Genomic DNA, 13347 nt, shown 5'->3' on the forward strand with positions numbered 1-13347 from the left:
TTTTTTGCTGAAAACAAGAAAAGGGGCTCCTATCTCGTTACGTAGGATTAACTACAAAAGAAAAACGTATTTTTTTTCTTTTAGTTCCCTAGATCAAGACGAAGCTATACACAGAAAAAACAATGAGCAGAAGCTCTAGTGGCACAGCCCTTTGAACCCACCACAAACTACCACTTTTTGCAACAAGCATCAGGCTGTTTTACATTGAGTACATCGTCCTAACTCATCACTCTGCCAAACTGCTACGTACCGCGTCACTGCTCTCATAGACGTGAAGTTGTGATGTCACAGTCTCGCGCGATGAGACTTGTGACGTAGGGATTAGCTGTCAGGCAGGAACCAAGGGTCTGGATGTTAATGGCGTTGCGGGACGTTTAAGCAGGGAGCTTGGACAGCGGGTGTGTTAAGAACATCGTGATTGTCCCGCATATAGCGGGACTATTGTACTGTATGCTGCATACCGTTTTTAGTGACTGATTTCAATGTATCTTTTATACAAATCACATCGCTAAACGGTTTACTTGCTTAAAGCCTCCATGGGTTTTCTAGAGTTGCTTTACATATGTGTAACTGCATACGTGAATTTAACAGATAAGTAAATAATGTCGTGTCTTTGGATTTTTGACTTTGCACAGTGGTTCTCTCAAGGATTTTTTCAGGAATATTCTCATAGATTAAATCATTTCCTTGTGGACATGCTTTAGGGAAATGTATTATTGCAGTGCAAAGTGTAGCATTTTGTAGGATCAAGGCAGTATTTGCCCTGGTTTTAAGACACAGCGTAATATTTGCTAGGTGTTCTGATATTCATTGCAAATGTTTAAGTGTTAGGGATGCCCAGATTAAGTTTTTCAGGATTGGTCTGCGTGTTGAAATTTTCGTGAAGGTTTCTGAATCCCACTCCTAAAGAGCAGTTTAGCTTGGTCTGAAAGGGATTTTTCACAATAATGTTATCACATGATTTTAAGGGTTCTGCTTCGGTTCAGTCAGGCACTTGGATTCAGCCAAACTTGAACCCTGCAGAAGAAGGTTCAGCTGAATTCCAAATTTCATGCATACCTATTGTTCCAAAATGCAGTACTACACCTATTTTATGTTAATGATTAATGACCATTGGCAAGATTTAAGTGCATTTGCATTCTCTCGTGTTTTTATGCGGATTTCGGCTACATGTGCCTGCACCCGAGCGCATTCTATTCATTAGCCTAAGGCATTTAACAATTTTTGTTCCGTAACTTAGGGGCTTGGAATTTCAACTTTTAGACTTTAATTACCCTAATGTGAAGGCAGTTTGGAAGTCATAACCCTCATAGTCAATCTAATTTTTTTTATGGTAAGTGACCCCCCCCCCCCCACTGGATTGAAGTTACAGACTCGGAATAGACAGAATAATGAAGTCTAATAATTAACAAACTACCATCTTCTGCCTGTTCGTGTCCTCTTCATTCATTTACAAGGAGCCTGCACAGTTGAGGCTGCTTCTGGACCTAATTTCAACTGTGCATGCTCAATGTCAGCAAACTTCAAGACAAAACTTTGCAAGTAGTGCCCTGTCACAATTGAACTTGATATCACACTGCTGAAAGGCAGCAGGGGTAACCACTTAGCCACCATGCTGCCCACAGTAGTATTTTCTCTGCATTTGTTTTGTATAGGCAGATATCAAACAGCTTCCGGTCTGATTGGTCAGCAGTGTCTAATCTATTGTTTATCTGGGTAAATTATCTAAATAAGTTCTTTACTTTAAAATATCCTTTTTTGTAGGCAGTGATACTGTAAGACAGATTTGCATTACTTTTTAATCTTTACTTTTTATTTTATATCTCTCTGGCTAGGGATTTAATCTGCTGTTCAGTTGCTTGGGCTTGGAAATCAGGCATCAGCTTCGAAGTCAGAATAAAACATTAAAAAAGAGGGTATTATCAGAAAGATGATAAAGGGTTGATAGCAAAATCAGTCTTTCAGTAGATCTCTTTGGTTGCCAGGATCAGAGAAGTGTAAAAAAAAATGTCTAAAAATTTATTTTGAAAACTTCACCCTTAAAATACTAATAATAGATAAAATACTGAATTCTTCTTATAGTCATTGATAATCAGAAAATTTCAGTTGGTAATTAAAAATCTTTACCTTTTCTGTGTTATTGAGTAGGATTTATGCCCTTGTGGATAATTGGCTTTTAAGCTTACATTTCTGATGGAATGTACATTTTTAGGTGTATTACATAAGACTAAATGCTTCTGCTTTTAATGGAGCTACTACCCATTATAAACTACCATTATTCAAAACATTTGTGATGTTCGTTATTTGTAAATGTAATATTTAATGCTATTAAGACATGTCTCTTACCATTACTTCATTTGTTTTACCAATTACTTGGTGCATTCAAAAAATTGTACCAGTAATCAGCTACCCAAGTTTCTTCAGGGCCCTCCGTGTTTTTTGATCAACAGACCTAAGAAGAGGGAGAATAACAAGTTTGCAACAATGTGGGGATTTTAGTCTTATCTGTAAGGGAGTTTATTTCAGCAAAATTATTTCTGTATATTTTAAAGTTGCTTAGAGTTTAATATTTAACAGTTTTGAAATCAAAAGATGAATAGCAGAGTGCCTTAGAAGGAATGTAACCAAACAGAAGCCACGCATCTGGTGGCAGCCATTCACATACTTGCTTTCATTGTTCTGCCTGCAACTTGTTGGGAAAAAAAATCTAATCACTGATTAGTTGCTATAGGTTATTGCACAAATCAAATTCCCCCACTGTTGTAAATGAGCCAGCATATCTCTTTTTTTAGTTGTAGGCTGTAAATAGCCTTAATAGCAAAGCTAATAATTCAAAAACCATACAAATGAAATAATGAAGACTCAAAAGTTCTTTTGGGTAGAACATTTATAACAAGCTAAAAGTTAAAGGGATTCTGTCATGATTTGTATGGTTTAGTTTTTATTAATAAATTACACTGTGTACTTTGCATGTAATTAATTCTACAAATTAAAATGTTTTTCCTCAATCAATAAATTCATTTTTTATAGATGTAATATTGGTGTACAGCCAGCCATCTCAGTGCATTGTGTCTGATCCTGTGCTTTTTGAAAGAGCCAGCATATCACAATGGAACTGCTTTCAGATAAGCTATTGTCTCTTCTACATAATGTAACTGGAGGAGTCATGACTTGGGTGAGCCAGACGTGATTTTTTACTATTGAGTGTTGGGGTATGGGTCACTTTCAGCAAAACAGGTGTCAGCGAGCTGTTTTCTTGCTACTTTATCATTGATCTGTTGATAGGCTGCTGGGGCCAAATGGGAAGGGGGGGTGGGGTGACACCACTCAAACTTACAGTGCAACAGTAAACAGTGACTGAAGTTTATCAGAGCACTAGTTATATGACTAAGGGCACCTGGGAAACTAAGAATATATCAAGCCCCACGTCAAATTTAAAACTTGAATACAAAAAAATCTGTTTGCTCTTTTGAAAAATTGATTTCAGTGCAGGATTATGTTAGAGAAGCGCTGTTAACTGATTAATTTTGTTTTATCTTGACAGAATCCCTTTAATGTAGAAGTGAACTTCAAGTTATTTTAGTCTCAGTTGTTGCTACAGTAGATATTTAAAATTTGTATCATGATTCTGAAAGTATTTGTTTATGAACAAGGTTACTGTTTGTGCCGAAACACCTACTATGGATGTTCCAGACTTAGCACCTGTCTCAGGGCTGTGTTTGTTGATTATGGTATCTGTGTTAAACTGTTTTGGCCCACCTACATGTATATCTGTACATATGTTTAGAACTTTTAGTTTATCTGTTTTGTTGATACGTATACTTTATAAGATGAACACAAAGAGGGAAAACTCCATGTAGAAAATGTTTTTATGGTAATATATTTATCCATACCTAATCTATTTCCTGCATAAGGGCCGAGTTTTTTTATTCTTTTTTTTTTTTCTCACCTTTAGCTGTATTATGCTACTCACTTAATTTTTCAGGATTCATTGAGGTCTGGCATGGTGCCAAGAGACTGGCGGATTGCTAATGTGGTGCCGTTATTTAAAAAGGGATCCCGTTCTCAGCCTGAAAACTATAGGCCTGTTAGTCTGACATCAGTAGTAGGAAAACTTTTGGAAGGGGTAATAAGGGATAGGGTACTTGAATACATTGCAGTTCACAATACTATTAGTTTGTGCCAGCATGGTTTTATGCGTAACAGATCTTGCCAGACTAATTTAGTCGCCTTTTATGAGGAGGTGAGCAGGAACCTTGATGCTGGAATGGCAGTTGATGTCATCTACTTGGACTTTGCTAAAGCGTTTGATACAGTACCTCACAGAAGGTTAATTATCAAATTAAGGAATATTGGCCTAGAACATAATATTTGTAATTGGATAGAGAACTGGCTGAAGGATAGAGTACAAAGAGTGGTTGTAAATGGAACATTTTCTAATTGGGCCAGTGTGGTTAGTGGAGTACCGCAGGGGTCAGTCCTTGGGCCTTTGCTTTTTAACTTGTTTATTAATGACCTGGAGGTGGGCATAGACAGTACTGTTTCTATTTTTGCTGATGACACTAAATTGTGCAAAACTATAAGTTCCATGCAGGATGCTGCCGCTTTGCAGAGCGATTTGACAAAATTAGATAACTGGGCAGCAAACTGGAAAATGAGGTTCAATGTTGATAAGTGCAAAGTTATGCACTTTGGTAGAAATAATATAAACGCAAACTATCTACTGAATGGCAGTGTGTTGGGGGTTTCCTTAATGGAGAAGGATCTAGGGGTTTTTGTTGATAACAAGTTGTCTAATGCCAGGCAGTGTCATTCTGTGGCTACTAAAGCAAATAAAGTGCTGTCTTGTATAAAAAAGGGCATTGACTCAAGGGATGAGAACATAATTTTGCCCCTTTATAGGTCCCTGGTAAGGCCTCACCTTGAGTATGCAGTGCAGTTTTGGGCTCCAGTCCTTAAGAAGGATATTAATGAGCTGGAGAAAGTGCAGAGACGTGCAACTAAACTGGTTAAGGGGATGGAAGATTTAAACTATGAGGTGAGACTGTCGAGGTTGGGGTTGTTCTCTCTGGAAAAGAGGCGCTTGCGAGGGGACATGATTACTCTGTACAAGTACATTAGAGGGGATTATAGGCAGTTGGGGGATGTTCTCTTTTCCCATAAAAACAATCAGCGCACCAGAGGTCACCCCTTTAGATTAGAGGAAAGGAGCTTCCATTTGAAGCAGCGTAGGTGGTTTTTCACGGTGAGGGCAGTGAGGTTATGGAATGCCCTTCCTAGTGATGTGGTAATGGCAGATTCTGTTAATGCCTTTAAGAGGGGCCTGGATGAGTTCTTGATCAATCAGAATATCCAAGGCTATTGTGATACTAATATCTACAGTTAGTACTAGTGGTTGTATATATAGTGTATGTATGTGAGTGTATAGATTGGTAGGTGTGGGTTAAGTGTGCTGGGTTTACTTGGATGGGTTGAACTTGATGGACACTGGTCTTTTTTCAACCCTATGTAACTATGTAACTATGTAACTGCATGTTTGTTTCTCTTATCTTCTCTCTATTCTAACCTGACTTCTTTCATAGGTATTGCCTTCCACTGACATGAGAAACCCGCGTCGTAAATTTCGTCACTGTGGTGGTGGAGGCAAAGGATCACCTTCCCCCTACAGTCTGAAATGCTCTCCAACTCGAGAGACATTAACATATGCTCAAGCACAACGCATGGTGGAAGTTGAGATGGAAGGGCGTCTTCACCGAATTAGTATATATGATCCTTTAAGAATTGTCTCGGAGGATGAGCTAACTGCGCATGATATTATAGAATGCAACAGCAACAAAGAGAACAGTGAACTGCCTCTTGCTTCCCCATGTCGAAAGATGGCCTTTAAAAGCAAAAAGCACGAGCTATGCCCTAAGCAAGCTCAAACCACCTCTTCCCTCCAGCTTCCCCAGCCATGTTTTAGAGTTATTGAGCCTTTTAGTCTGGAAGTTGAAAGTGAACCATATTCTTTACCTGATAGCTTCTATTGTTATATTGAACGTTCAACAAAAGAGATGGACCAGGAAGTTGAATATGACCTTGATGAAGTAGATCTGGCCTGGCTGGAAATGATCAATGAAAAGCGGAAGAATGACGGATTATCTCTGGTGTCAGCTGATGTCTTTGAACTTCTGTTAGATAGGTTGGAGAAAGAGTCCTATATGCAAAGTCGTCGCAGCGGTGCACCACAGTCTGCTATTGATGAAGATGCATTTTGTTGTGTTTGTTTAGATGATGAGTGCCACAATAGCAATGCCATATTATTTTGCGATATCTGCAACTTGGCTGTTCACCAGGAATGTTATGGTGTACCATACATTCCTGAAGGGCAGTGGCTTTGCCGATGCTGCCTTCAGTCACCATCAAAACCTGTAAGTTGTGTGCTTTGCCCCAACCAAGGTGGAGCTTTTAAGCAGACTAGTGATGGGCGATGGGCACATGTGGTTTGTGCTATTTGGATTCCAGAAGTTTGCTTTGCTAACACAGTGTTCTTAGAGCCAGTAGAAGGGGTTAACAACATTCCATCTGCTCGGTGGAAGTTGACTTGTTACCTTTGCAAACAAAAAGGGCGTGGGGCAGCCATCCAGTGCCACAAAGTGAACTGTTATACAGCTTTTCATGTGACATGTGCCCAGAGAGCAGGTCTTTTTATGAAGGTAGAACCTGTTAGAGAGACTGGTTTAAATGGCACCACGTTCACAGTACGTAAAACTGCTTTCTGTGAGCTTCATTGTCCACCAGGTACACACAAAAAAGGAATATTGAGATGTGGTGGCAAAGTAGACAATAAGGACAATGGAAAGGAGGATGAGGCCAACAGAGAGGACAGTAAATTTTCTAAGAAGGGAGCTGGGAAGAGAGGACGGGAGAAACAGAAGATAAAAAGAGAGCAGAAGGAGACTGTGTGTGGAAGAGTTTCTGCGCCAGTGATGACTGTTATGCAGATTCCTTCATGTCGGTGAGCACAGTTTTAATCTTCCTTAACATTTCTTAACCTTTGTAAAGAGTAGTGCAGAATTAAGGGTCAGCAAATTATTGTTGTGTAATTAATATTGAATATTAAAAGAATATGTAACAGTAATTTAAGCAAGAAAAACATATGTCCATAAGGTCAGCCTATTTAAAACTCATCTAACTGCTAGCTGATCCACAGGAAAGGGAAAAGCATAAATAATAATTTCAGGGACTGCTCGATTTGCCTTTCTGGAATTAGGAAGTTATTATTTTCCCCTCAGAGGCAAATTGGTGATGGCTTAAAGAATAAGTAAACCTTTTTTTTTCCTATCAGTAAAATTACTCTAAACAGCCTCCAGAATTACCTACCTTTGTCCCAGCATTCTCTCTGACCTGGTTCCTCAGTTAGAAGTTGATCGTTTTTCTTTGCTTCCTTGTGCAGAGTGAAGCCCGCCCCCACTTCCTGTTTAGGTCTCTCATCAAAAAAAAAAACCCTGCTAATGCACAGATTGGCTCCTGCTGCCTCCAGGCATGCCCAGAAGGCTCTCTAGGTCGACTACAGGTAGTCAAATTGAAGAAAGAACTGAACAGGAAGTGGGGGTGGGGCTTCACTCTGCACAAGGAAGCAAAGAAAAACGATCAACTTCTGAGGAACCAGGTCAGAGAGAATGCTGGGACAAAGGTAGGTAATTCTGGAGGCTGTTTAGCGTAATTTTACTGATAGAAAAAAAAAAAAGGTTTACTTATTCTTTAAGCCATCACCAATTTGCCTCTGAGGGGAAAATAATAACTTCCTAATTCCAGAAAGGCAAATCGAGCAGTCCCTGAAATTATTATTTTTTTTTTCACTTGGGAAATGGCATCTGTCTGTCCATGCCCCATCTGTCTAGCTGCTGTGACTGCTTATTTTTGTGTGAGCTTTAAATACTATCAGTACTGAGACTAACTGGCCCCTGCATTATTCACAACTCCGATTCAGGCTGTAAAACCCTGTATTGCTACACCTGGTAAGACCCTGCATTGTTCACACCTGTAAAACCTTGGACTAATAATACTGTAGGCCCCCACACTGTTCACATGTTCACACCATGACAGATTTCAGGAGCAGTGTCACTGTATGTACTGCAGTGCAAACTGTTCTTAGAGTAGTCATAATCAGTTACTTACATAGGTACATGATCAGTTACTTGATAGGTTTCCCTGTCTCTTTCCCTGCCCTTTCCTACCTGTGTGTGCCATGCTCTGCCTGGCTTACCCTATTTGTGTGTGCCATATTCTGCCTGTCCTAGCCTGTGTGCACTACACTCCCTGTGTGTGCCATAATTCTGCCTGTCCTATGCTGCCTGTGTGTGCCATATCCTGCCTGTGTGTGCCATATCCTGCCTGTGTGTGCCATATCCTGCCTGTGTGTGCCATACTCTGCCTGCTCTGTGTTGCCTGAGGGAAGTGAACCTTGCAGGGGTATGTTCTGGGATTTTTTTTTTTAGTATTTTAATTAGATAGTCTAATGGCGCATATTGTATAAATATATATTCATGAAAAGTTTTAATTTGTAACAAAAGGTGTTTAAAATATCATTTGTTTTTACAGAGACCTGTAATGTGTATGTAGTATAGTTTCCCTTTAGCATGTGTGGTGGTGTTTGGTATAAAAGTTAAAAACCGAAAAACATTCATTCAGTTATTTCATTCATCAAGCACTAATTTGCTGCTTGTTCATACTGAAGTAAAAACACATTTAGGCTAAGGCATTTTGGAGAAAACAACACTACTGCCCAGAAAAAGCCTTGATTGCTGTAAAGTGACTTAAAGAAATACTGACACACAAAATTAAACCTGTTTTATGTCTATCTTAACAGTGCATTTCCATGTTATTTATAATTTTGCCTTAAATGTATTTGCCCATTGCTTTTACATTACCTCTCTGATTCCCCATGGTCTTCTATTTTTGGGCTACCATATTTGTGCAGCATTAGTCCGTTAGCATTAGAAGCTGTAATGGGCAGGTTGAGAAAGGACTGACTGGCAAAACTTTCAGGTTTAGGAACTTCAAATAACAATTGCAGCTGCCTGTTGCTATGTGCACAGGAGTTTTTTGTTCCTGAATTTTGTCTGTAGGAACAATGATTTAAATCAATTGCTTGCACTTTTTGCTGATGGAAGAGAATACAGTCATGGCCAAAATTGTTGGCATCCCAGAAATTTTTTGCTATAAACATGTTTATTCCCTTTGTGTGTATTGGAACAGAACAAAAAAGGGAGGAAAAAAAGCAAATTGGACATAATGTCACACAAAACTCCAGAAATGGGCTATTAGCATATTAAAAACAGGAGTCGGAGTCGTGGAGCCGGAGTAAATAAAACAAAATAAGTAACACAACAGCGTTATTAGTGGTTAAAATACCTGATCCAATAGTCACGTTTTTGGGGGGGGAAAAAAAGACAGTGGTAAAAAGTAAAAAAAAAAAAAAGTGTTTGTGTATACATATCTAAAAGTTGTGTCTATAAGAGTGCAAAAGGTTGCAAAATGAAAAAAGCAAAAAAAAAACCAAACAAACCCCAAAAACCTGCTAATGTGTGTGTAAATGTATGTAAGTGTGTATATTAGTGCAAATAAATACCACTTACCTGTTCCTGTACCTTAGCTGGATGGATGCAGGGATTACATGGGGGGTCCTGGAGGGTTGTCTTAGCAGAGTGCTACACAGCAGGAAGTGAATGGGGGGGGCAGGCAGAAGCTGCAGATGCGATCGCATATGCTGCTTGAAGGTTGCAATTGCACCCCAAGACTGACATTACAGCCCCCCAGCCTCCTGACTTTCTGCAGAGCATGTATGCTCTACATGCTTGCATGTAGAGCCTTTTTCTACCACCATGTGAAAGGGTTAAAATAAACTTACAATAAACTCTGGTTTGTAAAATTTGCACTGCTTAGTTGTCTAATTCTATGGATTTCTGCATTGTCATTGGTCAGATAGGTATGCAGGTCTTTACGCAGCATGGTGTAGGTAAATCAATTAGGTTTACTTGCAAGTTGACCGTATAACCAAGCTTGGCACCTGTGGATTCCACTGGTATCTAGTCAGCCTGCACATCAGTACTTTAGACCGACCCCACGCGTAAGCAAAAAGGAAGAGGCTTATCTCCTGCCAGGAGAAAATGCTGCAAAGTTTGGACAAGCCTTATTTATGGGTACTTTAATAACCCACTCAGCTTAAACAAGTTGTCTGCAGACACAGCATATGGTGTTTAAATGCTTAAGCGAAATCATTGTGGGGAAGAAGGTTATTCATTGCAGTTTGGGTCTCTACTGCTCATGTGGTATGCTAATGAAATAGAGAATGTCCAAAGAAAAGCAACTAAGCTAATAATAAGGGTTATGGAATGTTTAAAGATTGATATTTATGAGAAAAAGCTGATCTTCTTTACACTACCTAGAAAACACAGATTTCCATTGTTTCCATGGTTAAAACTTTTTACCTCTTCTTTTCCTAGGTTAAGCAAAATCTCTAGTGGTGTATGCCTGCAAAAGAAAACTCATTTCTTGCAGCGTTTGCATAATTATTGGTTGCTTAAACGACAATCGAGAAATGGTGTACCGCTTATCCGAAGGCTGCACTCACACATGCAGTCCCAAAGAAGTGCTGAACTGGTAAGTGTGTATTTATTGATTCTGTGGATAATTCATAGAGACAATATTTACAAGATTTATTTTAAGTGTTTGTAAAATTTTAGATATGAGTTTAAAAAATGTATGTGTGCTGCTATATTTGCAGAAACCTGTTCTCAGCTTCTTATTTGCCAAAGCTGATAGCATCTGAAAAGAGTTCTTTCTATGCATTTTTAATAGATTGATGCATTTTCTTTTAAGAACAGTAATTTATTAATACTGTACTCAACAATAAAACAGTTTCTTTTACTTAATTCTAACTAAGCTGCTTGAATCCATATTGGTGGCAAAAAAATTCGTATTAGGTTTATTTTTAGGATTTAACCCTTTAAGTGACAGTCTATGATCGGTGGATAAAAGGAATGAAGTGCCACAGATTTTATGTTCTGCAGCACTTCCGGGTTTACAGGCGCTGTGCTTGCATGTAATCCCCGCAGATTCCCCTAGGCCAGGGGTAGGGAAACTTGGCTCTCCAGCTGTTATGGAACTACCAGTCCCACAATGCATTGCAGGAGTCTGAAAGCCACAGTCATGGTTAATTAAGGAAAATGCTTGCTGGGATTTGTAGTTTTATCACAGCTGGAGAGCCAAGGTTCCCTACCCCTGCCCTAGGCAGATGAGGATCTCCTTACAGATCCGGTCACTGATCTTCTGCACTGGCCAATGAAAACAGAGGGCATGTGACTATGACGTGTTACTGCTGTCTGTTTAAATTCAGCCCCCCTAACCCCGCACCCTTGCCCTATACCAAGACCCCACTGCTAGGATAAAAATCAACAACACTCTTTCTTTCCAAGTAAATATCCAAAATGGGACCAGACAGGGTTGCCCTTTATCACCCACATATATACGAGGCAATATAAATATATCTGGGCTAGTGGTAAAAGCAGTGAGTACAAATTTGTCGCATTTGCAGACAATCTATTATTTTTTATCACCAAACCTCAGGAAGTCAGAAGCATTAAACTAAAATTCGTTAATGGCAGAAAATGGCAGATAATCTGCTCTCGATAATATATAGAATACTCCTTACCAATCAAGACAGTGCAACATTAAAATACTTCAACGATTGGGAAAAAGAAATGAACGTATTTATCCCTTTCCCAGTAAGACAAAAGATACTCACTCCAGAACATCCACAAAGCATCGAAAGCTTCTAGGGTAAGAGAAATGCTATATAAACTTACCACAGGGTGGTTCTATGTACCAGAGAAATTGTACTCAATGTTCCCTGCCTCCTCTAGAGGTGTAACTTGGAAACAGGTTCCTTCAAACATATTGGGTTAAAAAATGCACTACTATCTCCGAAATAACAGATACTAACATTCCCAACACTGATCTGACACTCCTACTATTTTATTTTGACAACAAGAAAAGCACGGTATCAGACAAATGAACCCTACACCTTTTGAACACGGCTAAGGCCCTTATACCTAGAGCATGGAAAAATACAAATCCCTCTTCGTATATAGAATGGCTGAACTTAGTGGAGAAAACAAGAAAACTAGAGGAAATAACTCTGCGTATACAAAACAAGGTAGCACAATATCAGACAACCTGTACACCCTGGCTAGAGGCAAACAAAATAATATGTTAACTAAAGCACATTAGTTATGTGGTTACTGTAAGTGGGAGACTTAAGAAAAATGTATGAACAAGATCTTGTTGTCAGAAGTGAGAAACAACTTGCTGTATGCCCTTTCAAGACCTATGACTATGTTTACATGGTACGTGAACTTCCCCACCCCCTCACCCTCTTTTTTTCTGTACCAACCCCCCCCATCCTATTTTACTGAAAATTAATAAAGATTGTTTAAAAAAAAAAAAAAAAAAAAAAAAACCTCTGCACCCTTTACTCCTGTTGCACACTTGTGACGGCTGGAGCCCTACTGCTGCCTGTCTGCAATTCTCCTGCTGGATTGGGTGCCTGGCTGCCTGCATTGAGTGAGCTGTACAACACTCTTTATTTTTGATATCTCTGTCTAAACGGTCCATTTTTTTTTTTAATTCTTTTTTCTCATTAGTGTGCTTTTGCACATACACACACACAACTTTGCCAAGCACACACGCTGACACACTTTTTTCCCAATACAGTACTTTCCTTTCCTTCTTTGCTTTCTTTGGCAGTCTTTTTTTCCATTAAAAATGTATTTCTGATCTTGTTCTATAATCCGATTTTATTACATTTTTGTGTTTTTTGGCATTTTCATCATTTTTGTTTTGTAATTAATTATATTGCATTTTAACTTTTCTATTGCTATTGGGTGCTGAATTTGAAATGGTTCTAATACTAGACCACCAACTTAATTGCAATAATTGTTCTTGTATTACTTGTGATTTTATTGGATTTTGAGAATTGTGTTTTTTTTTCTTTGCAGTGTTCTTTTATTGCTTGTTTAGCACCCCATAAAAAGTTCCCTTTACCGGCGCATGCGCAGCAGAGTGAAAAGCTGACTTTCTTGTTAAAGTTCGGCTTTTCACTCCACTGCGCATGCGCGCGAAACAGGAAGAAGAAATCGCTTGCTGCTACCCCGGGCTGGTGCTGTTCTCTCAACTTTAAAGCGATTAAAGTCACTTGGGGGTGCCTAACATTTTGGCACGCCCAAGTGACTTAGCCTTTCCTTCTCCTTTAAGTTTATCAAAAGGTTACAGTGAACTTCTCTTATTAAAAGTGTTTGAGGTATT

General features: G+C 39.1%; 1 protein-coding gene across 2 annotated transcripts in view; it reads left to right on the top strand.

The window, feature by feature from the left end:
- Nucleotides 1-361: 361 nt before the first annotated feature.
- Nucleotides 362-13347, top strand: part of brpf3 (bromodomain and PHD finger containing 3) — a 78609-nt gene continuing 65623 nt past the window's right edge. Inside the window, 3 exon segments of one of the 2 annotated variants that reach the window (NM_001134807.1) lie at nucleotides 362-398; nucleotides 5583-6997; nucleotides 10488-10644. In NM_001134807.1, the coding sequence (NP_001128279.1) occupies nucleotides 5601-6997; nucleotides 10488-10644 (1554 nt within the window). In that variant the 5' untranslated portion in view covers nucleotides 362-398; nucleotides 5583-5600. 2 annotated transcript variants of the gene reach the window in all.

The sequence above is a fragment of the Xenopus tropicalis genome, chromosome 2 (assembly GCF_000004195.4).
Source record: "Xenopus tropicalis strain Nigerian chromosome 2, UCB_Xtro_10.0, whole genome shotgun sequence".
Lineage (NCBI taxonomy): Eukaryota > Metazoa > Chordata > Amphibia > Anura > Pipidae > Xenopus > Xenopus tropicalis.